This window comes from Eucalyptus grandis, chromosome 10 (assembly GCF_016545825.1).
Source record: "Eucalyptus grandis isolate ANBG69807.140 chromosome 10, ASM1654582v1, whole genome shotgun sequence".
NCBI lineage: Eukaryota > Viridiplantae > Streptophyta > Magnoliopsida > Myrtales > Myrtaceae > Eucalyptus > Eucalyptus grandis.
The window spans coordinates 37619928-37647404 of NC_052621.1; the positions used below are offsets into that span (position 1 = coordinate 37619928).

A 27477-nucleotide genomic window follows, 5' to 3' on the forward strand; every position below is an offset into this window, starting at 1 on the left:
ACTTATAGGTAGTATTAATTGAAATGGCCGGGGAATGGTCATTGTTGACATGTAATCGACCAAGTCGATTGATCTATGAATTGATTGATGAATGTGAAGTGAGATATCTATAAATAATATTGACTTGCAGATAGGGACTGAGGCCAAGGTAAGTCTCCTGACTCATGATTGTGCCTAGGCAACCGTTACGGCATATTGGTTTCCTAATCGAGTCTTAAGGGATAGAACTTGCTGATAAATCGACCGGGTAAGGGATGGGCACGCACTTAAGGATCGAGGCGTGACAATTGTGATGGACTGGTAATACTAAGAATGCGGGGTAACCTTTTCCACAGGTCTATTCCTCAACCAATTAGCTCATTAAGAAGTATTGAGGAATTAGATCTTTCCAACAACAATTTCTCTAGTGAAATTCCAAAGTTCTTGGAGGCATTTCAGTCTTTGGGAGAGCTGAATTTATCTTACAATTGTTTGGAAGGCCCACTACCAACTCAACGTGTTTTTAGAAATGTGAGTGTGACTTTTGTTGCTGGAAACGAAAAGCTCTGTGGAGGAATGCCTAAATTTGAGCTCCTCAAGTGCATCTCATGAAACTCCAAAAACAAAGGATGAGTCCACAAGTTGAAACTCATCGTCACCATCCTTTTTGGTCTTCTCGGAATAACTCTCGTTGTCACTTTCCTATATTTATGTCAGTTGAAGATGAAAAGAAACGAGCTAATTTCAAGCTCCTTAGATGATTCTATGTTGAATCTATCTTACGGAGGCCTTCTAAAAGCAAAATGGTTTTTCTTCAACTAATTTGATTGGGATAGGGAGTTTTGGATTCGTCCACAAGAGGTTGCTCCAGGAGAATGGAATTGTCAATCACTCTAACTATAATCTCAAATAGATTTGATGCCAATCCAATAAGAAAAGGTAAAACTTTTTTTAGTCTTGGATTTAAAGCAGAATAAGGATGTAAAGATCCCTTTCCACAGAAGTGTGATTTGAGTTCAAACTCACTGTAAGAACGCCAAAAATGATGCATGGAAAATGATGTGTCTGGAGTGTCCAATGGTTAGTGGCATCAACATATCATAATAGTCTCACAAAATGGTTTTGTTGACATTGACTCTCCATTGCCAATGGTTGCCCAAGCATGTCTTTTGGGCAGTTGGATTGGAAAAAAGGAGGGTGGAGATAATACTACACGAATTATAGCATTAGAAGACCATCTTAAGCTGTGTCATACATACTTCGAATGGATTTTGTGGTTCGAACGCGTGCCAAAGACAACTCTTTCTGGGTCCTACACAGCTTCTATAAAAGGTCTTCTTTGTGAGGCTGTTTAATATATAACTCAAGCTACTCAACCAATATTTATCACTTCAATCATTCTTTCTTGCCTCCCTTTGAGACTTGGTATCCAATTTATGCTCATAAAATGGCACATTTACGTCTCATTTGTGCAAAACTCATTTGTCTTTGACTGAGGGTAATACAATTATTGGTGAAACAGTCGTTGATTATGAGACAAAAGAAGTGATTCTTCTAATAACCCAACATGGGTATTGATTGTTTTTCATGAACCGCATTCCATAATTTGCGCAGTATACTATTTCTTTTAATGAATTATCATGATTTTGGCCTAGAGAGAGTGCAAATATGACAACAAAATGTATAAGTGATGAAGAAAATGCTTATGTTAGCACCACATCAAAAGCCCGGTCAACAACAGGTACGACGACACATGTCACCACATGGCTAACGTCGTGGTGGTGCCACCTCATATGGTGGCATGACAATTCAGGGGATAACACCGCTATGTAAGTGTGATGTGAATGAATCACATGTCAACATATGGTAGAAAGAGCTGCATCTATAGTTGATTGGCTCGGGCATATAAAGCCACCCGTATGGGTGCAGCTTAGTCGCATTCTCAAGTGAATAATATAAACACATGAATATAAATAAGTAGAGTTAAGCTAATGAGATTGTGATTTTGTTTAATAATTATAGAATACAAATAAGTTTAAAATAGAATAACTCATAATTGTTAAGAAAATATTAATGGTTATATATCATATATTATTTAAGAAAAAGTTATTGAAATTTTCTTTCCCTTGCGGGTCACAGTTCCTCGTCTCAGGAGGATGTGCCCCTAATCCACCCCACATTTGGCAATCAAAAACCGATGCTACTAATTGTACTTCATAAGAACATAATTGTATAATCTTGAAACATTTAGTAAAAAGCGTTTATAATTTCTAATATAATATTTCTTTTTCATGTTTATCGCATGTGCAAGGGAATCGCAATTCGTACTAATTATGATGATCAACTTTTGTCTTAATCCTCCTCTTCCTTTCGCAATGTAAATAAGGCACTAAACATGTTAGAATAATTTTGAGATTATCGAAATCATTCTCTCCACAAATTTTCACACTAATAGAACAAGGGGCGGCAATTCATAACTGAGATAAACTTGAGCAAGCTATAGACGTATCGAGAAAAATCCTACACTACACGTGACAAAGTTAATTTAAAGGAGACGCGGACCCTGAGTGCCATAACTTGGCACAAAGGGACACTTAAGTGCCATAACTTACGAAAGATATAAAGTGTCAAAATCGGAGCAAAATGGATCACTTGAATGCCAATCTGACCAAAACGCTAACGTGTCAATTTTCCAGCGAAGCAAGTGCAAAACGGCATCATTTTGATGCTGACATGGTAAAAAAATAATATAAAAAATAATTTAATTTAATTTAAATTTGAATTTATTTAAAAATTTATTTTAAAAATATTTTAAAATTTTTTAAAAAAAGGAGGCGGCTTAGGGCTAAGCCCTCGCCATCGCCGCCACCTCCCTACCGCCACCAAAGAAGGGCCGGCGATGAAGGGGGAGGGTCGGCCAAGGTCGCTAGGCCACGGCCAAGGGCCGACAACCCCGATCGACCGACGACGAGGGCCCACGAGCCCTCACCCCGATCCAAGGCGAGGCTTGTGGCCCTCGCCCAAATCCGGCAAGGGTCAACGACCCTTGCATTGCAGCCAGGCCGCCGCCCGCCGAGGTGACCCCGGCGGCGATGGCCCTTGGCCCGGCCGTGAGGGTCGCCGACCCTCGGTGAGGGCTCGCAACCCTCGCCTAGATCCGGTGAGGGGGAAGGACGAGGAGGGGAAGCAGCCGGCGGTTAAAGAGGAGGAAGGAGGAGGAAGAAAAAAAAGGGGTGGGGGGAAAGAGGAGGAGGGAGGCAACTGGCGGCGACCCTCCCCCACCTTCCCGGCGACGGCGGGAAGCAGCGGCGGCGAGGGCTCAGCCCTCGGCCGCCGCTACCTTCCTCTTCCTCCTCAGGTTTTTTTAATATAAATTATATTTATTATTTATTTTAAATTTAATTTAATTAATTTAATATATTATATTAAAATTCAAATTATGCTAAAACGACATTGTTTTAGCTGATTTAAGGGTTCTATTTTGGCCAACTATAGTAACGACGTCGTTTTGGATGAATTAGAGCTGAGTCAGCTTTCCGACAAGCTACCTCAGCGAGAAATATTAATATTTAATTGTCACGTATGATTTTCGGCTGGTTTCGCTAGAAGTGGCACTCAGGTGTCCCACTTTTATTAAAATATGGCACTTAAGTATCCATTTGTGCCAAGTTATAGCACTTAAAGAGATCTTTTGCATATTTTAAAGATAACACAAATTGACACACTATCTGGGTATTTAATTGAAATGAATTGCAATCAGTGCAAAACGACCCAAATTGTCAGAGTATTAGATTGATGATATGAATTGTCAATCATTCTAACTATAATCCCAATTAGATTTGATGTCAATCCAATAAGAAAAAGTAAAACTTTTTTTTAATGACCCAGGAACCCGCGCACCGTACCAACACGGACAGCCCGACAGGCTCGAGGTAACGGGAGGTAAACCCTGGGGCGACGCTAGCGGAGGACCAACCACCCCAACATCGCACTTAAGATCTCATACGACCAGCGGGATTCGAACTATTCCCCTCTCGCAAAAGATCATAGGAGCACTTATCCAACTGGGCCACCGCAAGTGGTGGTAAAAAAGTAAAACTTTTTTTAGTCTTGGATTTCAAGCGGAATAAGGACGTAAAGATCCCTTTCCACATAAGTGTGATTTGGGTTCAAACTCACTACAAGAACGTGAAAAATGATGTGTATGGAGTGTCCATTGGTTAGTGGCATCCACATATCATAATTCTCTCACAAAAAGGTTTTGTTGACATTGAATGGTTATTGCCAATGGTTGCCCAAGCATGTATTTCGAGCATTCAGATTGGAAAAAAGGTGGGTGGAAATAATGGTACATGATTTATAGCATTAGAAGACCATCTTAAGTTGCGTCATACTTTGAACGGATTTTGTGGGTCAAGCGTGCGCCGGAAACAACTCTTTCAAAGTCCTACATAGCTTTTTATAAAAGGTCTTCTCTATGAGGCTGTTTAATATATAACTCAAGTTGCTCAACCAATACATATCACATAAATCATTCTTTCTTGCCCTCCCTTTGAGACTTGGTACTCAAATTATGCTCATAAAATGGCACATTTGGGTCTGATTTGTCCACAAGTCCTTTGTTCTTGTCTTCTTTTGGCTGCCCTCCTCATGTCATGCTTCATTATCATCGTTTCTGCTTTTAATGATACAGAACAGCTTGCATTACTTACATTCAAGGCCGAAATGACTAGGGATCCTTTTGGATCTCTTAACTCATGGAATGATAGCACCGACTTTTGCCAATGATATGGGGTTATATGCGGTCGTCAACACCACAAAGTCATTATACTGGACCTCCATTCCCAAGGACTCTCAGGACCCATCTCCTCTCACATAAGAAACCTTAGCTTCTTGAGGCTGCTGCTGCTCCAAAACAATAGCTTCAAGCTTGAAATCCCTCCACAAATTGGCATGCTGCGTCGGCTCCAATTCTTGGATTTATCCAATAATTCACTAACGGGCGAGATTCCTAGGAATATATCAAGTTGCACGAATCTTCTAGATTTAAGCCTCCGTTACAACCAGTTGGTTGGAGGAATTCCAATCGAGCTAGGCTCTTTGTCAAATCTTCAAAGGATCAGCTTTGGTATAAACCAACTAACTGGCAACATCCCTTCATTCATAGGCAATTTATCATCTCTGAGGATTATTGCTTGTCCCTCCAACAGTTTGAGTGGGATTATTCCCCAATCTCTAGGTCAACTAACCAAACTCACGTGCTCGCCTTAGGAGTCAACAGGCTTTCAGGTACCATTCCACCTTATGTCTTCAACTTGTCTTCACTAACTATATTTGACATAGTTTTGAACCAAATCCATGGCTCTTCCTGAAGATATAGGATTTACTCTTCCGAATATTCAAATTTTTAGCACTGCTAAAAACCACTTCATTAGATCAATTCCCTCGTCGATATCCAATTCCACAAATCTAGGAGTGCTCCAACTTGCTAGCAATGAGCTCTTTGGGAAAGTCCCCTCATTGGCAAATCTCCGTAAACTTTGGGTTTTTGTCATATTCGACAATTATCTCAGGAGTGGAAGGTTTGATGCATGTGATCTGAGCTTTCTTTGCTCACTAACAAATGCCGCTAACTTAGGGAGATTGTTGGCGCATAATAATAGATTGGGTGGAACCCTTCCTGTATGTATCAATAATCTTTCTGCTACTTTAACAGACATGTCACTTGCCCTAAATTTAATTTTGGGTGAGATCCCGAGAGAGATTAATAAACTTGTGAACTTGCGAATATTAACATTAGGTCCCAACCTTCTTTCGAGTTCGATCTCATCTAATTTAGGAAACCTTTTGAATCTTCTACTATTGAACTTGGAAAGCAACAATCCATCTGGTATAATCACATCCTCTTTGCAAAATTTGCACTAGTTAAACAAGCTTAGTCTTGCCGAAAATAACTCGAAAGGGCTTATTCCTTCATATGTAGTCAAATATCAGAGCTTGACATACCTAGATCTTTCTAGCAACTATCTTAGTGGTCCGGTTATATTCCCCGTGGCAGGAAACCTCCTCTATTTGAATTTGTCTCGAAACCATCTAAATGGAGTCATTCCGATGAAAATTGGCAACTTGAAACATTTGGAAACATTAGATGTCTCAGGAAATATTCTAGACAGTGAAATCCCCAGCAGTCTAAGCAATTGTGATGGACTGACAATACTGAAAATGCGAGATAACCTTTTCCATGGGTCCATTCCTCAATCAATTAGCTCATTAAAGATCATTGTGGAGTTATATCTCTCCAACAGTAGCTTCTCTGATGAAATTCCAAAGTTCCTGGAGGCATTTCAATTTTTGGAAGAGCTGAATTTATCTTACAATCGTTTGGAAGGCTCGCTACCAACTCAAGGTGTCTTTAGGAATGTGAGCGCAACTTTTGTTGCTGGAAATGAAAAGCTCTGTGGGGAAATGCCTGAATTTGAGCTCCCTAAATGTGTCTCTCGAAACTCCAAAAACAAAGGAGGAGTCCACAAGTTGAAACTCATCGTCACCATCCTTTTTGAAAAATCATCGGTTACATCTATGTCGGTTGAAGATGAAAAGAAACGCGCAAATTTCAAGCTCCTTAGATGATTCTATGTTGAATCTACCTTACGAAGCTCTTCTAAAAGCAACCGATGATTTTTCTTCAACTAATTTGATTGGGATCGGAAGTTTTGGATCCGTCTACAAGGGGTTGTTCCAGGAGAACGGAATTGCCATTGCAATGAAGGTGCTTAATTTAACATGGCATGGTGCTCTCAAGAGTTTCAAAGCTGATTGCGAGGCTTTAAAGTGTATAAGACACCGAAATCTTCTAAAAGTCTTGACGGCGTGCTCAAGCATTGATCATAAGGGTGATGAGTTTAAGGCTTTAGTTTAGGAGTTCATGATCAATGGCAGCCTAGATGAGTGGCTGCACCCAAATCCAGCTCCAAATGATGCGGATGGGCATTCCAAGAAATTGAGTCTCCTCCGAAGGATAAACATTTCCATTCATGTTGCTTCGGCGTTAATTTATCTCCATAATCATTGTGAAAGCCCAATTATTCATTGTGATCTAAAGCCAAGTAATGTCCTTCTAGATGCTGACATGGTTGGACATATTGGTGACTTTGGGTTGGCGAAGATTGTCCTCCAATCCATGTCTGACATTAGAGCAAATATGAGTACTGCTGGTTCAAGAGGAACCGTTGGTTATGCCGCTCCCGATAAACATCTCTCCCCCGAAAGAAAGCTTAGACTTTGTCATTATCAACTTGTCCTTATAGACACTAGTGGTTTTTTGTTTTGTGAATTCAAATTCTTGTTTTTGATATTTCTTATGCCACAATATGTGTAAACTGTGCTAGCGGAAGCCAGGTATCAAGAGAAGGTGATGTTTATAGTTACAGCATCCTCTTATTAGAGATATTCACGGGATTAAGTCCCTCTAGCGACATGTTCAGAGATAATTTGAATATTCATAATTATGTTGCGGAGGCTTTGGCCCAACGAGTTGTGGAGATTATCGATCCCGTGTTGCTTCACGAAGGAGAGAGCCACAGCCGTTCCCAAGATTTGCGACACGAAAGAAGCAACATATTTCAGGAATGTTTGGAAACAGTATATCGTATTGGACTCGCTTGCTCTGTGGAGGAGCCTAGAAGACGCATGACATCGAGAAAGTTGCAACCCAGCTGCACTCGATCAGGAAGAAACTTTTTGCAGCTTCTTTACTTGGATAGATGAGGCATGAAAAGATGACATCGAAATTATCATGTTCTTCATTTCCAATAATGAATCTCTCCGGTGCTCTTTGCAAATGAAAAAGGAAAGGATGAATGTTTGATTTTCCTAATTTCCTTGTGAATCTAAGAGAGTACCATCTCAATCATTCCTACTTTTGGCCGTCAATTCATACTTTTTTTTATAAAAAAAATTTGTCAAAATGACATTTCATGACAAATTAATAGGATAAAAAGCCAAATTTATGAGCCAAATTGACCTGCAATTACGGATTTTTTGAGTTGCCGCTTGTAATTACGGATTCAATCAACATGAAATGGGACAAGTCCCTCTGATCTGCACAAGACTCCGCTCTCTATATGCCTCCATTGCTATTAGGATGTCATCATGCTTTGTTTATCGAATCTGGTTGGTAGTTCTCCCAGAAAAACGAAAAGTTTCATTGCAACTTGAGAGGGTCCATCCGCACTGCTTTAAAAACTAAGGCTCCGTTCATTTCGTGGAAAATAATTTTTGGAAAAATATTTTTCGAATTTTCCGGTATTCGTTTTACAGAAAATGAATTCCATGAAGAAAATGTTTTCCATGAAAGGAAAAGAGTCTTCTAAATTAAGGGAAAATGTTTTTTTTTTTTTTTATGACCCAAGGAACTCGCGCATCGTACCAACACGGACAGCCCGACAGGCCCGGGGTAACGGGGGATAAACCCAAAGGCAACGCTAGTGGAGGACCCACCACCCCGACGTCGCATTTAAGATCCCGTGCGGCTAGCGAGATTCAAAATTCTCCCCTCTCGCAAAGGATCATGATAGCACTTATCTAACTGGGTCACCGCAGGCGGTGGTAAGGGAAAATGTTTTCCACTTTTGAAAAGTGGAAAACATTTTCCTCACTTGATTTCTCTTATCTTACAAATCTACAAATCATCACTTCCTCCTCCCATTTCTTCTTCTTCTTTTTTTCCATCTTCTTCTTTCTTGGCTAGTCGTCAATCGTCGCCAGGTGAACCTTGAGCTCGTCGATCTCAAGCTCGCGCTTTGCACTCTTGCTTATCATTTTCTTTATTTATTCTATCCTACAATTATACATTGTACAAGCAAATGGCTCTACATGCTTTGCTTTTTTTTATATTATGATCTAGGAAACCCCATACAGTCGGTAGCCGACGCGCAAATCCTGGGGCCGCACAAGGAACCACCACCCCTTGCAAGCGATTAAGGCACCAAGTGCCTTCACTGGGTTTCGAACCCCTCACCTTGAGGGCAAGGATCAACAAAGCCTTATCCAGCGAAGCCACCGCGGCAGGTGGTTGCTTTGCTTATTTTTTCTTTTGTTTATTAGAACACAAAAATACGCAGGGTGAGAACAGGCTACTCAACTGAAAGATTCTCATGAGGATTGTACATGCTTTGTTTCTTTTAACTGAACACCAGAAAATATTGTCATTTTTCTAGAAAATGACTTCTAGGAAAATATTTTCTGGAATTAGCCCATTTTCCACGAAACAAATGAACCATAAGTTGCAATTTGTTCTATATACATGTGGCATCCCTCTAATTAACAATTCTAATATTTGAGGTGAATTTTCAAGCATCGCGTTTGAGGAAAAAGCTTGTTTTCATCTTGACCACAAGCGATGGTTTGCATCAGAGGTTGATTATTGAAGTAAAAGCTTTAGGATTTGATTGGTCTTCTCGCCAAACACTTATATATTATAGTTGTTTTGTCCATCCTCCATGAAAGGGCTAGTGCAAACATCTAAAGGGGGGTGAATAGCTATAACTGAAAAATTTTCGCAAGACTTAGTAGAAGTAAATTGCTTATAGAATATAATAGACTAAGGACATAATCAGCTTTAAACAATTATATAAAGTTACAAATAAAAGTAAGGAGTTAAGGAAAAAGAATTATAACATAAAGTTTATAATGGTTCGGCTTAGTTCAAGCGTACGTTCACTCTCTCGCGCTAACAGCCCACTGGTTAGATTCCATTATGAATCAAAAGAGATTTTACAACTTGTGATCTTTGACTTTCTTAGTGGAGAGTCTCTACTAGTCTCTCACAAAGTCTTACTAAGAATTTTTCTCGTATACAACTTTTGAGCTCGATAAGTGAAAGAGCAAGGAACTAAAAAGTTTCAGACTTTGAAAATTTTCCTTTACGCACTTCTTCAAACAACTGGAGAGTCTGCCTTAAATAATCCTTCACGCCTTCACTTCAAAGAAATTCTTTCAATCTACCTGTTTGACAGAATCAATTAAGGTAATCTCGAGTCGTTAGATGATTTGTGATAAATGCCCGTCAATCCTGTTCGCCCATACAATCTTTGGTTTCCATAAGTAGAACCTTCCAACTTTGCTCACATTTAAAAAGATCTTCAAATCAGAGTGGATTCCAATGAGAATAATCAATCAAGTAGATACTATATTCAGCCATCTATGATGCACCGACACGTTGCCGAAGCTTCCATGTCGTGTCTGACATGCTCGGACACGCTCATGTGATCAACCTTTCTTGACGCGTTCCAACGCACGTGTTCGAGAGAGAGGATGACAATGGAGGGTGGAGGCGAGGCTGAGGGAGCGGAGGCAAGGTCAAGACGGCGAGGGAGGGCCAAAGGAAGGGTAGGTGATCTAGAAGGCCGCATTTGCGATGCTGTGATGGAGGGCCGGTGACAAGGCTGCAGATGTGAAAGAGAGCCCTTCCAGCGAGCGACTGCGATGAGGCAACCGGGAGAGAGCTGTGTGACGAGGAGGAAGAAGAGGCCGTGGTTAGGGTTTTAGCAAGGGGAAGGGTGGTGGGGGACGATGGAAAGAAACCGGGCCAAAGAGGGGAGGTGGTGTGGGGTGGGGGAAGAGATAAACCGAGGGGGAGGCGTGGGGGAAGAAACCGAATGGGGGTGATTGATGGGGCTGGGAGTAGGGGGAGCAGGTGCTGTCGAGGGAAGGGGGAGAGAGAGAGAGAGAGAGCGGGGGAGAAATCAATGGAAGATCTGGGGTGGCAGGTGCCGACGTGGGAGAGGAAGAGAGAGAGAGAGGGAAGAAATCGAGGGCAAGATTTTGGGGGTGGCATGGGGATAGGGAGAGAGAAATGGGGGAGGGAAACAATTTTTTGGGGACGAGAGTTTAGAAAGAAAAGAGGGGGAAATAATTTTGAGCAGTAAAGTTATTTTTATTATAAAAATAAATAAATGAGTTAAAACATTATTTTAAAAAATAAAAATATTGAATGTTAAATAATAATAAATTTTGATGATTATAGAATATCATAGATTTATTTAAATAAAGTTGATTCTTTTTTTTTTTTTTTTGTAAGTCATTAGTCTTATCCATAATTTTTATTAAAGTTAAAAATATGTTCTCAAATATGGTTACGCATTAATTATGAATATGTTTTTCAAATTTTCTAAGAATAGATTTATTAATATTATTAGTATAAATTCATTGTAAACTCTTTATTTATTTATTTGTGAATTTGAATAAAATTAATTAAAAATAAAAATATTTATTTAATAATAACGTGTCACAACGTGTCGGAATTCTCTATGTTTTGGAAATAACTTGTCGACGTGTCGTGTGTGTCGTGTCATGTCGCGTGTCCAAAACTATATGAATCAAATCCTTGAAAATAATCCGACATCTAGATAAGTCTTCATTCTTCGATCTGGAAACTGTAAGTAAGGGCAGACTTTGAATCTTAAATCTGGCAATCTGACTTTGACAGAAGAGTCTAAAGTTTTCCAGACTAGGCTTTTGGAAATATTTTGTCAACTTTAAAATAATAAAGAAGTTTACTCCAACAATCCAAAGTCCAGGAGCCAGTCCATTTACCAGAGGTGACCGAAGCATCACTTTCACAATTGAAAGTATTTGAATTCATTTTTCTACTTGCGACGCCAACTAGTACAGCCGGCAAGGCAAGAATTTGAACGAAATCCTAAGAGCATCTAAAAGCCATATGCCAGCTCCGCAAACATAATCACACGATGGCAAGCTCTGATTGTGCCTGGACCCTAGATGTAATAGATGCTAAGCCAATCTCAGTAAAGTAGAACGAAAAGTAGCACCCTCTGGCATGCTGCTTCGAACCAATAGGAAACCCAAAATCCCGTTCTACGGGGACCTATCAATAGAACAGTTTCTCATAATGGTGCGGGGAAACTAAAGCCAAAATAAAGCAGATGAGCTCAAGACTAATTGCATTGTTTACAGCACCTACCTATCGAGTTCAACTGACAATTTCTCAAGCTTGGCTCCTTGATGACGATTCATGGGATATTGCACATTAGCAAATATTATTAACTTTGATCACGGTAAAAGCAGTAGTCAAGGACATGTTATGATCGGCCCCTAGCTAAAAACAGAAGTTCAGGGATAATTATCAATACTTCATATGTTCAGGGACAGAGACAAATGCAGTTCATGCAACGGCGAGCAATTGATGCTCTAGACATCTTTTATTTCTGATGATACTGGTGAAAATTTTGCTTGTGTTCCTGAGAAGTACGAAATGTATTTAATCTTCAAACATCAATGTGATAGACATGACTTGACAAAAACAGTACTGAAATAAGCGCCACTCTTCCCATCTACCACAGTTAATAGAACTTGGCCTATCAGAGACCGCAAAAGTTACTGGTATATGAAAATGAGCAAAAAAAGGAAAAAAAAAATATCAACAATGGATTACTATGACTCAAAAAACCACAATGAGAGGGAAGGACCATTCCTATTCTACAATTTCTGGCAAATGAATAGCACCATTTTCTTCACTGCCACTGTTTTCCTCAAAACTTCATATTCTAAACTAATCAGCAACTTCACTTCCTGTTAGTTGTTCCAACCCGTGGCTTTGCTTTGACCTCCGATTCCTGTAATCCAATCAAAATGCATATGTAGCCATTTATAAGCAATCCCCCCATCCAGGCACTTCTAAGTGCAACTAAAAGAGCAGTCAGTGGAAATGAGGATAAAAATACCTGTGGTAAGTGCAAGAAGATGTAGGTCTTTGCTGTAGCAGGATTGTGATTTTCTGCCCCCTTGCTCCAGTCATAACAGACCTGTAAGCAAGTTGAACCACAAATTTCAGCGCTAGTCAGATCCCTAATTGTCCTTGATACAATCATAGTCCTCTTGTGTACAGAAGAAAAACCAAAAGGAGAGCACTGCCTGGCCATGCGTGCAAATCACATCATAACATATTCAAAATATGTAGTTGGGGTCACTGTACAAATTTAAATCAAACGGTATACATTTGACTTGAGATAGAGGGAGAGGCTACTATAAGCAGAAGGCTGATGGAGCCACACAGGTGGATGCTATAACTAAAGAACAACTTTAATGTTTTCTAGCAAAATCTAACCTGAACAGCAAGGAAAGAAATGTCTTTTTGATCAAATTATTCAATATTGCATAGACCTTTTTTAGGGTAAAGCAATAATATCACAAAGACTTGCTTCCTGCATATTTCTCTCAATTTATAAGAGAAGACTTGGCTATTGAGAAAGTCCAATCAGAGGCAACCAAAAAAAAAAAACCAGAAACACCATGAGCCTGAGCCTGAGCCTGAGCCTGTTCTAAAAGCAAAGTGGGCATGCAATGAGAGAAACTGAAAGAGGCGGTGGTGGCTAAACAAGTTGTGTATGAAATGAAGTGAATCTACACTAGACTAGTGAAGTGAATCTACCAAGAAAATAACTAGAAACACCATGAGCCTGAGCCCCTTCTTAAAGCAAAGTGGGTATGCAATAAGAAACTGAAAGAGGGGGTGGTGGCTAAACGAGTCATGCATGAAGTGAAGTGAATCTACACCAGACTAGTGAAGTGAATCTACCCTAGTTGTAGTCTATATTAATATGTCGTGAGATGGAGTTGGCAAATACCAAGTATAGAACGATGACATCTCACTCAGCACAGTCAAACATTGGATGTATTTACACAAATGCACATAAGAACATCTCTTGATATGTTTATACGAGGAAGTGGCATGATTTCCTCCTTCACTATGCATCTCTCTACTGAAGATAGAATTCATTACAGAAACAAGATGGACTAGGAATCTATCTATAGAATGTGAAAAGAGACTCACCGAATATGCATATATTGTGCCGTCATTATTGAAGGTGCTACAAGGTATTGGTTGGCTGCATCTTGACATTGCCTGAGAATAGCAACAAAGTAGTTCTGAAACAATTACCAGTCTATTCATCAAGTACTTGTTCTATGCTTTTGAAAATTACTTAATTGGATACCTTCACCCTTGAAGTAAGAGACCTTCAGAGGGAAATCATGAAGAGATTTGCAAAAAGATAAATCAAGTATTTAGATGAATTAAGACGACTCAACTATATTTCATTAAAACTATACAAACATGATCATGTCTAACGTAAGCAAAGTCTCCCTAAGGCCTAAAAGGAAAGAAAATGAAGATGATCTGCTCAACACATTATGGCTAGCCCAAGAGACAGGTGGAGAGCCCTATGACCACTCAAAAAGTACTCTCGGTTTATGAAGGTGCTGAAAACCTTATACTATAATATCCTAAACCATGATAACCTTGGACCTTACCATCATTTTACCAGCCAATGGTCCTCACGATGTACTCAGGACAAAAAAAAATAAAAAATGAGATACAGCAATACTCGCCAAACTCAACCACAGGGAGAGAGAGAGAGAGAGAGAGAGAGAGAGAGAGAGAGAGAGAGAGAGAGAGAGAGACCTTAAGTCTCTGCTTACTATCCTTGTCCCAAAAGTTAAAAGTACCATCAGATCCAGCAGTGGCAAAGGTATGATGCACCTGAAGTAAGAAAGTCAAACTCTGGATGAATGTTGACTGTCTAGATGAGGTTGCCAATATGGATTACTGAAGATTGACTCACTGGATGGAAATTCAAGGAGTTGACAGAATAAATGTCGTTGTTATCTCTATGACACTTAAATGTGAAGTTTTTACTGATCTGGGAATCATCCAGGTGATGAACGCCAACCCTCCCCTCGATGGATCCAACCTAGAGTTAACAGAATTTTACCATTAACATAGGAGCTAAAACTTAAAGGACCGCAATAAGAATATAGTACAAGATAAAGAATATAAAAATGTCACTGAGTGACAAAGACCAATGTACTTAATCATGGGAAAAGGATGACAAGCATGATTTAATCTGAATTGTATCACAATATAGGGTTTAGAAGCAATTGACCATTGTTTCATTCTCATCACATCAACTTAATTCAGCTGTGTGGTACATATTCTCATCACTATAAGTCATATTGTATTGAGCAAATGAATAGCAGAAAATGGTACACATTATAACTAGCGGCAACTGAGTACTTACCAGGAAACCTTGTTGGTCAGGGAAAGCTGCAACACATCTTGTCTGGTACTTTAGGGGTGAAGAAAATCTCTTGAACTCAGCCTGTTATCATTTCCAACAGTAAAACTTAGATAACTTGAAACTCATTCCAGTAGTACTGGAAAATTGAGGTAGAATTATCAACTGTGAGCAAAGAATGAAAGACGACTTCTTTTTGTTTCTAAATCTTCTTGAAGGAAAAAAAAAAAATTGTTTTATTACTGCCATTAGCAAGTTCAGACCATTAAAGAAATTAGAGAAAAGTTGTGTGCAACAACAGGTAAATAGTTCTTACCAAAAAGAAAAAAAAAAAAACAGGTAAATAGACCATTATCATGAAATATAATCCTGGGTAGAAAAAGATAACTGCCATCTTATATGCTGAGTAAAATTGCGTTGTAATGTGCTAAGTGATGTAAACGTACTTCAATCGAGAGCCTATGAATAGATTAAATTTAATTAGGTGCTTTAGTCTCCTTGAGAAATAGGTCCAGCAAGTGGAGGAAAACTTTGCCTACTATCCATTATCTTGAGTCTAAGGTCAATGTGAGCAATAACCATGTCCAAGACCTGTATCAGCATACAAGTACAATGGATGTGCAAAGTATCCTATTCCTGTTCCTTCTTAGTCGAAGTGTAAAGTGGTTGCCAAGGTTACATGATGTCTGGGCACACAATTAGCAGAAGATAATGCAAACAAGCATCCAATGTCTCTCATGCACATCAAAATCGCATACCATAAAAAGGGGACCGATATTGTCCTGAATGTAGCTTAAAACACAGATAAGTGGGCCACTTATGGAGGATAACAATTGCAATGTCAAGTGATATTCCATGGGAACAAACATGTTAAATGAAATGAAAACATTCAATTAGATTGAAAATTTAGAAGATTATACCTGAGGATTCTGCAGATTAAAGACAATAAGATTCCTATCTGCAGTGCCAACAACCATCAGGGGATATCTCACTGTCATTGCATAGCAGCGCTCTGGGAGCTGTTGAGTATGTACTGGATTTGACTGCCTCGTGTCCCAGTACCTTAATCATGTCGAAACGATATATAGAAAATATCATCAGTACTTGAAACAAGTTGCATCAAGAAATTTCTCCAAAAAATAAGATCAGGCTGCAGATATCATGGATCAACAGGGAAGAAACATTGCGAGTCCTATCCTCGTGGTACATTGTTAAAATAATTATGTGCACACATCTTCATGCAAATAATGTAAGGTCATTATCCTCCAAAATCGATGCAACAAAGACAGAAGAGCATGACCAATGCGAGTCTCAACATAATTATAACAGCAGAAAATTAAAAGATCAGAGCAACTATATAATGCAGCATTGGCTTAGTCATGAGATAGTGCTGCTCCATCCATGCACTACAATTCTATGCTAGAATTACAAACATTGGAATTATGAGAAAAATTTGATTGCAGCACCATCGCTGATACCTGTACCAGCTAATGTACATCAATTAAATTGACGGTTAAATGGAGCAGATTGTGATAAAATACTCCTGTGCCATGTGTACAAATGACAAGAAAAATAACTCGTACTTCAGGGTCTTGTCCCAGCTTCCTGTAACTAAGACATTCATCTCTGGGATCCAAGCAATCTCCTTAATGGGTGCGTCATGCATGGCAACTGTCACTGGCTGACCTCCAGACATTAAAGACCACATTTTTGCTTGTTTATCACAGCCGCCAGAAAAGACAGTCGTTCCATCATCCTTCCAAGCTGAACAAAGTACCTTTTAAAAGAAATGGAGATATTTTCCAGAAAGCATATATGAAAACATATTAGATCATGGAAACCAAAACTCGGACAAAATCCTTTTAATACGAAACCGAGGTTAGACAATCACCGGTTGGTCATGGGACATCGACGCCTTGGGCACGCTAGTTACAGAAGCCCCATTCTTCGTAAGTTCCCAGCACCGTACCTACAAAGATTTTCGAGATGGCAACAGGGAAAAAACAAATGGGCGTCAACAAAAAGCTAAAAATGCAGCAATTAATCTTTGCCCGTAAGGTTTCAGCAAAATACAAACCGAGCTGTGCAAACCTGATTATCCCACGAAGTAGCAACTAAGTGATTGGCCCTCGGGCTAAAACACAGGCTCGAAACGGAATCGCTGGGAGGTTGAATCACCTGACATCGTCACATTCGAAAGAGCTTAGCCAAAGACATCAAGCTAACATCTAAAACCAACCGTCCCATCAGAACTAACGGAAAAAATCCAACAAAACAACAACCAAATCGCCAAACTGATCACACGCACGCACAACGCATAATTCACCGAACGTAAATCTACTAATCGCGGCCTCCTAAGGAAGGCGTCTCCCTAATGGAAATCCGAAAACACCGCGAGCGATCGGAGCTAAACCGAACTTATTCAAGCATCCAAAGGAGTCGCCGGGAAAAAACCGACGGCGAGCACGCACGATAGCACGCCAGTCCTCTAGCTTGAAACCGATCGATCATCGCCGTCGGGTTTAACGCCCATCTAACTCCGAACGACGCGGCAGCAAGAAAACACTCGCACCGCCGTAGCAGCGAAGAGCAAGTACCTCGGAAGACTTGTTAGGGTTATGGTTCCCGGCGGGAGCTGCTCCGAAAGCGGCCATTGCAGCGGCGGAGCGAGGAGGAGGGCGGGCGCCGTCGCGGCTTCGAGGCGGAGAACTTCTCTCTCAGAAGAGGGAAAAAAAGTAGAGATTTTTCAAGTGCGGGTTTGTAGAGAGCCTGCGTTTTATTTATAGGTGCTTGCGTTTTTTGGTTCTGGCGTTTTTGAGCGTAGCGTTGTTGTGACGACGACCCTCGTTCGCCGCCCGCGCCAAAGTGAAGCTTTCTGATCTTGATTTTCAAATTTATCGTCATCCCTATTATCCAACATTTATACTCCGACAATCCAGTTTTCTGAAAAATTCGTCGTGAAAATATTTATATTTTCATAACATAAGGCGCGCTCTTTTAACATTTTTTTCTTTTTTCTGATAAATTATGCGACGCTTAAACTGACGATCTTATTTCTTAACGGGAAAATAAGTTAATTCGATTTTATTATTGCCGATTGCTTAATTTGGAAATTTGGAAATTCTTGTTAGATACACTTAATGATTTCTGTGGACGTGGAATAAAATATTCGCTTCGATCTTTTCATTCGACCTTTATGAAATGTATCGATTGATATAATAGTTTAGTAATTAACATGTAATGATCCAATGTGTTGACTTGATAATATTTATGTTATTGATGTTGAACATTGATCTAACATAGAGATGTATGACTGGAAATAGTTCCTATATCGATATATAGGGCGTGCATGGTTGTGTTTTTTTTTTTTTTTATGAACAAAAATTTTGTTTTTTTGTTATCGGGAACAAAAAAAAAAGAATAGAAACGCATTTGTTTGCGTTTTAGTTCAAAATCTGTTTTTTTTTTCCCCGAACAAAATTGGAATGGAAATAAGAAACAAAAAAAAATTAATTTTTTGTTACAGAAACACTTTTGAAGAACAAATTTTCTCTCTAATTTCTTTTCTTTTTCTTTTTTCTTTGGTCGGTTGCCGACCTCGACCATAGCCGACGACCGGCCGTCGAGGGCCAGCGACCTCGCCGGAGCATCGCCAACCCCTGGCAAAGCTTGGCCTCGCCGGATCTGGGTGAGCTCGCTCGACCTTGCCAGATCTGGGCGAGGCCAAGCTCCCCCACCTGGGCGAGGCCAAGCCTCGCCGACACGGGCGACGCTCAAGCTCGCCCAAATTCGATGAGCCCGAGCTCGCCTAGCCAAGGCGAGGCCGAGCCTCACCGGGGCCGGCGAGCCTCGCCGTGGCCGGGCGAGGCCGCAGTTGGCCCTCGTTGGCTGGTCGCCGACTTCGGCATGGCGGCGGCGACCGCCCAAAAGAAGAAAAAAAAAAAAAAAGAAAAAAAATAAAATAATTAAAAAAAATTAAAAGAAATAAAAAAAGAATATAAATTTACTAAACATGTTTCTATTCATTTTTTATTTTCGGAATAAGTTTACTAAACGCGTCTTTCTAGTCAAAAGTTGTTCCCTAATAGAAATAGTTTTTTCTATTTCTGTTCCTATAACAATTTTTGAACGAAACACAAACAAACGCACCCATAGCGTCCATTAAAATCTTAGCAAAGCTAATTTTTTATTCATAAATTTTCTAAAATAAATTTCATATATATATATATATATATATATATATATGGGGATAAATGGTTGGCATAATTGAAAATAGGAGGTTTAATTTAAATGGTTTCGAAAGTCTCAGGGGCATACATTTTTAGAAATTAGAAGCATTTTAAAAATATAACGTGCAACAATCATCTCTTCATTGAAAATCTTTAGGAAATTATAATCAAGTCGAAATTAATAATTAAATTTCAAAGGGCCAAAAAATAATCCAGTTTTGCGGGTAAAATTCTAAAAAAGAAAAGCAAAAACATGCCATACAATGGTTATTGAGATCCAAACTGACCTCATATGGTTTAAAGTTATCTTGTTAAAATCAAGAGACACGTGAATTTCCATCTCCTTAATGTGATATTTTATTTTGTAATTTCATATTAATCATTTGATAATTGTGAGTTTGAGTCTTGGAATTCATAATCAATATGTATTCAAAGAAAAGTCGAGCTTGGGCACAAACTTTAAATATGTCTTAACTAAACTTTTTCAATAATCCATATTAAAATTAACTTGACCCAATAAATTTTTTGAGACTAGACTAATCTAATCCTACTCAAGTCAGTGTTCAAGCATTGACCCGGGAGCAAAGGGGTCGTGCCACTACTAGGCACGAGGCTGTGTAGTGCCAAGCAAACACGGTCCGCCGGCCGGCCACTCCTGATCAAAAACGTTTTTAAGCATGTAAGTTATGTCCTGAAATTTCGACCAAAAAAAAAAAAAAAAGTTATGTCCTGAAATTAAAATTGAGAACAAGATTTGATCTCCTCTATTCAAACAATCCTGGCGAGTAGGTAGGAAAGGCTTTCATTTGTCGATTTGGCCCAACAATCTCCGGCCCACCACAAGAGCCCAGCTTCGAGCATTACCCCAACCCAACCCCCGCGGCCGCTCAACCGGACGACTCCGCCACCGACCGCCGCCGCCGCCACCCAGCGGACACCTCGAGCTCGCTTCCCTCCGATCGCCGCCGATCTCGCTGTCCGCCTTTCTCCGCGACGACCTGGTAGGTTTCAATCTCGTTCATTGTGTCCGCGTAGTTCGCGTGCGACTTGGAAGTGAAGTAGTTGCTGTTCATGTCTGATAACCTCCGAGCGTTTTCCGCTTTCGAGATTGATCGGGGACTGATGTGGCGTGGATGTGATATGGCGGTCTTTGATGTTGATTGGGAGTATTAGTAGGATTTTAGCCTCTGAAGTTGCAGTAAACATCGTTAGGATATTGGCCGCACTGCAGTGTGCTGAAAGGTTGTACATTTTCGGCTGTTGATTCATCCGACAGGCGCGGAAAGATTCTCGACGCTGTCTTTTAGCTCTCCGATGGTTTGACAAGTTATTTAGAACGCGAATCGCGGTCTTGACCATTGGAATGCTGGATGCATTCGCCTCATTCTGTTAATTCGCGCGTAGCAAGAAATGTAGCTTTCAATTTAGCATGTTGGTAGGGAGAGAGTTATTGAATCTTCTGAGAACAAAATTCGCGGCCTCTTTTGTTTTTGCTGGATTGTTTCGTTTAGTTCTTACTGAATGGTATGTCTTGTTTGTGGCTTATTTGTAGAAAGTGAAATTAGATTACCTTTGGATTTTGCAGAATGTAGTTCAAAAGTGGGAGGGGGTAGCTAGTGATGTTTTGTGCCCAAAAAGCTTGGGTTCACCTCACCAGGATATACAGACTTCGACGAGCGAGATCATACAGCAGTTCCGGTGGCAAGAATGGCGATACATCCAGCACCTTCATCACCAATTCTAGCAATGGTGAGAATGCTGAATCAAGCATCGGCGCTTACAAGAAGGCGTACAGGCAGCTGGAGAAGTTGGATTTCATGACTGCCGCGAGGATCCTGTTCACTGATCCCCCAAAGAAAAAGAACTTTGGGTAGGTTAGGTGTAGATGTTCCTCCTCATGATTATGGAATTTGCATTTCTTGCTTTTGTAGCTCCACCAGACATATGATGCTCTTTCTTGAAATGTTAAACCCTGGCTGTGTTCTTGTCATAATTATGGTAGCCAACATGTAATATGACTCATATGTGAGATGCAAACTGGGAATGCAATCTCCGATTCTTCACAATGCTTAATCATACTCGGTCCAATCTCAAATTCTTTTAATTTTTTTTTTCTCACTTAATGTTGAACTTTCTTCTTATACAGTTCTTTGTTGCATGATCAGGATTGATTTCCATCTGGTACAGCTTTTCTTTGCCTGCATGCCTTCACTGGGTATTACGAAGTCTACCAACTATCGAATTTCAGATTTACAATGTTGCCTGTTGGTTTGGTGCTCCTGTCTTAAAGCGGATGGTTTGTGTGACAGCTGTTTACTTGGTGGCTCAATATGCGCGATATGAAATGAGAAGAATGGAAGCTGTAAGCCTCGCCCTTTTACATACTTAGCCAGTGAACACTGATACTTGACATCGCAGTTCTTGTCACTCAATAATTTATTACATGCATGGGGACTTTAGTTTGCTTCTTTCTGTTTGATTTGTTAAAAAAAAAAAAGGATAGTTTGTGTCTTGTTGGAGTGTTGCCCATGTGATGATGACTAATTAAAGGGTTTAATCTCTTCTTTCATATGCTCAATTCAAATTGCCAGTAACCTGACCTTTGCTATGTGTATGATTTATCATTTTGTTGTTTTTGTCACTATCTCAGGAACTGGAGCAGAAGAAGCTGGAAGAAGAAAAGAAATTGAAAGAGATGGAAGAGGAAACTCCAGAAGAAGAAGAAGTGGATTCAGTAAAGGATCTTTCTGAGGTAAAAGTGAGACTCGACAAGCTGGAAGAGGCTGTGAAGGAAATAGTTGTCGAAGCAAAGAAACAATCAGGTGGCAGCTCTCGTGCAAAGCAGGAGGATGCAATGAAGAAAGAGATTCAATCATCAGCCAAGCCCAGCACTGCAGAGCCAGAACCTGGAAAACCTGTGGTTAAAAGCAATGATGGTAAAGAAGAGGGAGGTGGTTCAGCTTTAGTTCCTGTTTCTTCCCAAAGGATCAGACCAATTAAGACCCAAAATGGATGAGATTTCTGTGGTGCTTAATTTGAATGACGTTTTTGCCAAGAAAGATTTATTTTTTCTGGAAAGAGATGCACGAATTATGCTCTGGCATAACAGAAATCCATGTCCAAAAGTTGCTTCACAAAGGTACAGACAGGGGAACTGCATGCCTGAGAGAATTTTCTTGTTGATCTGATTGGTTGTTTAGTCTAGCATCCTGTACTTATGGTATCATTAGTTGTTCGTGTGCCATGGGCTAAATTTGTTAATTTTTATCCATCATCTATCCCTTGTAGTTATTTAATGAGTCTTTGAATTAGGTTGAATTGGCAAAAGGCTATTATTTTGTGATCCGGGCCATCTTGTTTTCTTTGTAAATCAGGATGCCATTGAAGGGAACCTCGTATTTTTTGGTCATGATATATGGCATATGAAGAGCAGGTGGTGATTTATGGAGGAATGATGTTGAGCAGAGGCAATGTGAATGAAGGAACAAGTGAAGCGACCTCCTCCGTGAACGGATCCTGATTCCTTGTAATTCTATTTGTGCTTGATATCAAGTGATTAGTTCCCTAACGCTACACTCTACGATATGCACATTTACTAGGTTCTGAAGAATCATACTCATTTTGAATGAGGTAAAAAGTCAAATCACTTGTTACCTTTGCAAATTATAATGACTTCCTAGTGCTTCATAGTTGCGGTAAACATGCCAACCCCTCTTAAGACAATAAAAGGCTGCTATTAAAACCTGCCGTATGTTTCTTTAAATGGAATTACTATCAATTAAAGTAAGCGCGGATGGATATGTGCTTTTAGTCCTGCAAAATGATCAGTTTGATCCATTTATCAGTTTGATTCTTCATGCATGCTCTGAAATGTGGAGAATTCAGAGCAGAAATAAGGAGACGCGGGAGGGAAAACCGTGCATGCAGTCCGGTCTTGCATGATCTAAGATCTCTGCGTTTGATTATCTGTGTAAAAACTTATAGTGTAATGACATGGTCAACCAATCTGATTGATGGATATAGAAAAGATGATGTGTGATTATTAGTCTCTCTCAAGTAATTTAAGAAGTCATGCCCAACTTGTAGAAACTAACAATGCGTTATACGTATTAGGATGAGATTAAAAAAGTGAGGACCATTGTCTGCAGTAAAGCTTCCCACCCAATCTCAGCCAATGGTGAGTCCATTTTGAACACAGACATCTTCCTAATCGGGTGCTTTTTTGGGGTTTCTTGCTTTAACAACAAACCAATTCATTTCCCATTTTTGCACAAAAAAGGACTGTCCACCTAAGAGGCCAACTTTGGTGAGCGTTCATGACTTGTAACTTTCATTATGACTTGCATCTAACTCAATCATAGTCCTCACTATTGTCGGATTACTGGGGTAATTAACTGTCGTAACGATGCGACTGTTTCTGTCACATTAACTCTTGATTGTGGAAAATCCAAGTTGCATTATGACTAATGAAAAGATGCAACCAGTGCACATCGGGGTCTGTTGTGGGCCCCTGCTTTGATGGCCACAGTCAAGAAATCTTATTAGGTGAGAAATCAAATGAATATGCAGATTTTACCCAAAGTTTGTGTATGGAAAATGATGTGATAGCAGAGCTTGTGTGGGCCATTCTGCGCCATCTCACATGGCCATACCAAACAAAAATGGTCTATAATCAACTGTAAGTAGGTATCTGTAATGCTGTTCAGACAAATCACAGCCATCCAACTCTACTATGTTCTTTCTTGACAAGCATTGCGCATTTAGTGTTTTGTGACAACAAGAGATGACAAGAACATGCTTTCAGATGACACCCCTGCCAGTGTGGACCATCATGTCCGCATGAAACTAATAACGCATGTGAAAAAAAAAGCTACTCTTCTTAATTAAATAAAAACTCTGTTGCATGTCATGTTTTGGGAGACTCAGTCTGATCTCTGTCCTTCACTCTCCTTTTAAACTTCCAACTAGTGTCCTCCATTAATTTAATAGCGGCCAAATTCAAATATTAATAGGTGACTTCACATTAAGTTTACAAAAGCCCTTTGCACTGGTTGTCAAAACCAGTTTTTACGGCTAGCCGCAACCCATGGAAATCTACTGTTAAGAAAACTTAATTCTGCACAAAGAAACTCGGATTTCCAGATTATAGGAGACAGTAGAAGCGTCCTAGAAATTAGTCCATCCCACGGTGATTTATGTCTATACTCAGAAAAGCATGTACAGATGGTAATCCCGAAACAAAATAAACCAACTTTGCCTGAAGAAGTAAGATAATGTCATTACTTTTGCTTGGAGAGGGCGAAAAAAGGGGGGGAAAAGGAAGAGAAAAACAGCTTAGAGTTTCAGGGACAAGTCAATTTTCTGCACTTCATCTTGTTTGGTATCCAAATGGTTTACACTGCCCCACCAGGATCCTCCCATCCCTTCGGCGGCAGAAGGAATCCTCCTGACTCCGTCGAATCTGCCGATCCCGGAATTTGATGATGATCCTGTGGTGGTTATACCCACACGAAAAGAATCCTGTACCACAAGTCTTCCAACTGCAGGCTGCTGATTCAGCGATTGCCGACTCCACCCGTCATGTCCATAAGTGTGAGGCGGCTTGTGGATCATGGAATGCACTTGAATGCCGAGAGATCTGTTATAAGAGCCATGCAGAGGCAGGGAGGCCATGCTGGAATACGCAAAACCGCCGATCCGGTGACGCTTTGCTAGCGTCCGCTCTCGTTTGTGCGCGTTCTGGTGGCCTCCGAGTGCTTGAGAGCTGTAAAATTTCCTCTGACAATAGTTGCATGAAAACACTCTTGGCTCGGTTTCACTACCTGGAAGGGTGTCTTCAGAGTTTCGAGGTGAATCGGAGTCGAAACCTTGGATGAGATCCAGTTCTGGATTCGAACCGTGACAGGAATCTTCCCTAGATAGGCTGAGATCCAGGGTAAGAGCGGAATTCTTGCTTTCTCTCTGTCTCTGATGATCTTCCTCTAGCTTTTGCATCCCCTCCATGGCTTAAGATATGAGGTTTTCACAAGAGAGGGGACTTCAGATGATAAGCTGAGGTTGGGTTTTCTGAGTGACCTGCTCTCACTTTGGAGGGTACATGCGGAGGAAATTAGCAAAAGCGGCTTACTAGTCATGTGCCATGGAAACAACCTTTTGCTGCAGAGAAATATATTCAAATTCAAAAGCCTATTGATGGGCCAGTAATAAAAGCTCTGAGCTATGTATGGAAGGAACTGCTCCTGTTTTGCAGTTACAAGGTCTTAATATAGAAGGACTAGGATATGAGGACCAGGACAGTTTTGGAAGAGAGAGAGAGAGAGAGAGAGAGAGAGAGAGATGTTACAAACTCTTGATTGAAACTCATGAGCGATATCGTGCACCTATATCCATGTACGCACTATAAACGTGTACTTTTGTTCTTCTCTTCGCCTCAAACTCCTGTCTTCTGGCCATTCTTGTGTTTGTGCTTCACGCTCCTCCTTTGTGAATGTCCGCAGCTGTGTCTTCACATATTAAATCCAAGACCGAATAAATCCGCCCTTTTGGTTTTTGGACTCATGTGAGTCTTGGAATGGACTTATCTTTAAAAAGATGTGGCTTTGTAAAATTTGGCACCCGAATGAAGGATATGCAAAATCTTCACAGAAAAAGTCATGTCCTTATCTTGTGTAAGAGTTCAGTCATTGTGGGAGCAATCGCTTGTCCATACTGTGCACTGTAGGTTTCTAGTGCACCCTTGAAGTTAGTGGGTGCCTACGGAAATATGGTTCAAAACAGGTGCTGTTTGTTCATGGAATAATTACCATATATGAGTTGTGGACCATACTAGTGTCATCATTTCAAAGTCTCAGCAGTCAGCACGGTTGTGCAGATAGGCGACCTCCTGGTTCAACTAATTAATTCTAAAAAGTTCTGCTTTTCAGTCTTCTGATTAGGTCTTTTTTTATGATTGTTTCTTCACAATGCAGATTATAGACCCGGAGAGCAGAACAATGATATCCTCGTTATCTCACCGGATGGTTTTTGAAAAGGTCGAAGTATATTGACAATAAAAGCTCGCATCAGCTGCTTGCGAGGTGCCATCTGAGAAATCGCCCGAAGGGGTTCTCGTCCTAATCGGCCTTAGCTAAACTGATTTCCTTTAACCTTAATCTTCTGTTAAACTGACATTTCATCATTTCATGGGAAACTTCTATTTCAAGTTCGACTAAAGCAGGAGAAAACAATTGGAAATTTCACGTCGCCCTTCCTCTCTCCAAACTGTGGCACCAGAAAGTCAGTCGATCTGTTTCGCACATAGAAGTGACATATATTCGTAATGATCAGTGCACATTGTTAGGTAAGCTCCCACACTTAGAAGGTAAAGGCTCCATATATGTCCTTTTCCATGCCTAGGAATCTGCTGAAACTTTTAGTCAATATCTAATCCACTGTGACCTAGCAGAATCGATGGTTAATACAAACCTCTGCCTTTCTTTTTCATCTTTATAAGTTTCCTTGGGAATCAATTCACGGATATCGGATGGCAAATTGAGGGTTGGAAACACGGGTTGTACAGGTAACTCCTTTTCGGTATGCGTCCTCTCTGCGGGTGTAATGAGATAGTGACAGAAAGCGGTCGCTTGTGTCTGTGTTGGATTTTAAGTCGGTAGGCCAGAGCTTTGCAAGAAGACAAATACCAGTAGATGGAGTGGGAATGTCAGAATTCGCATAGAAGATGTTAGCCATCAATGTGATTCTCAGTACTACTACCATGGTAACTAGCTAGTGTTTTGAGGGTTCTTCACATGAACCATCTCAATTTCATCCATCAAGTTGCAGTGAGCGTCTTTACCGATGATTAATGATACGAATATCAATCATCTACAGATAGATCATGTCTATGCAGATCTTAATACTCAAGAACATGGGAAACAGGCAGAGTGACTAGGATGCAATAACCAGACTCCAATAATACGGTCGTCGAAGCATTCTTAGACTAAGGTTACTCTATGGGCTCTCATACGTCTAATTTGACCTAATTACATGGCGGCTTGAAAATGATTTTTCCCCCTCTCGCCATGGGTAGTTTGCATCTGGTAAATAGGAGCAAAGACACTTAATATTACATAAAAAGTTTTAGCATCATCTCCATTGAATTTCATGGATTTGCAAAGTGCAGAACCGCTATCAAA

General features: G+C 40.2%; 3 protein-coding genes across 5 annotated transcripts in view; 1 reads left to right on the forward strand and 2 right to left on the reverse strand.

Annotated features, from left to right (window-relative positions):
• Positions 1-22646, forward strand: part of LOC104423207 — a 34121-nt gene extending 11475 nt beyond the window's left edge. Inside the window, exons 1-5 of one of the 2 annotated variants that reach the window (XM_010035695.3) lie at positions 20121-20304; positions 20889-21173; positions 21469-21518; positions 21613-21665; positions 21954-22646. In XM_010035695.3, coding sequence (XP_010033997.2) covers positions 20923-21173; positions 21469-21518; positions 21613-21665; positions 21954-22319 — 720 coding nt within the window. In that variant the 5' untranslated portion in view covers positions 20121-20304; positions 20889-20922 and the 3' untranslated portion in view covers positions 22320-22646. Of the gene's footprint in view, positions 1-20120; positions 20305-20888; positions 21174-21468; positions 21519-21612; positions 21666-21953 lie in introns of those variants that run through there. The other variant, XM_010035696.3, reaches the window with a different exon arrangement.
• On the reverse strand, positions 12214-17847 carry LOC104423208 (protein RAE1). Its single transcript, XM_010035697.3, has 11 exons — positions 17672-17847; positions 17166-17252; positions 16966-17043; positions 16658-16851; positions 15995-16136; positions 15078-15158; positions 14622-14750; positions 14462-14539; positions 13832-13903; positions 12723-12803; positions 12214-12614 (listed from the first exon to the last, which is right to left on the reverse strand). The coding sequence occupies exons 1-11, from the start codon at positions 17726-17728 to the stop codon at positions 12564-12566; spliced, it is 1050 nt and encodes a 349-aa protein (XP_010033999.1). The 5' UTR covers positions 17729-17847; the 3' UTR covers positions 12214-12563.
• A 1803-nt stretch (positions 22647-24449) lies between the features above and the next one.
• On the reverse strand, positions 24450-25901 carry LOC104423209 (zinc finger protein 3). Of its 2 annotated transcripts, none has more exons than XM_018863371.2 (2): positions 25651-25901; positions 24450-25459 (listed from the first exon to the last, which is right to left on the reverse strand). In XM_018863371.2, the coding sequence occupies exon 2, from the start codon at positions 25304-25306 to the stop codon at positions 24638-24640; it is 669 nt and encodes a 222-aa protein (XP_018718916.2). In that variant the 5' UTR covers positions 25307-25459; positions 25651-25901; the 3' UTR covers positions 24450-24637. The 2 variants fall into 2 exon arrangements, with proteins under 2 accessions (XP_018718916.2, XP_018718917.2); XM_018863372.2 differs by having other exon boundaries at positions 25647-25901.
• Positions 25902-27477: the final 1576 nt, after the last annotated feature.

Bases quoted from the DNA above. Each gene is read 5' to 3' on its own strand.
- LOC104423208 (XM_010035697.3), bottom strand. From the start codon at position 17,728: ATGGCCGCTTTCGGAGCAGCTCCCGCCGGGAACCATAACCCTAACAAG. The intron at 17,044-17,165 runs GTTTGCACAGCT...AAATCTTTGTAG, and splicing joins CTACTTCGTGGGATAATCAG to GTACGGTGCTGGGAACTTAC. The intron at 14,751-15,077 runs GTAAGTACTCAG...TGTTAACTCTAG, and splicing joins CTGACCAACAAGGTTTCCTG to GTTGGATCCATCGAGGGGAG.
- LOC104423209 (XM_018863371.2), bottom strand. From the start codon at position 25,306: ATGGAGGGGATGCAAAAGCTAGAGGAAGATCATCAGAGACAGAGAGAA.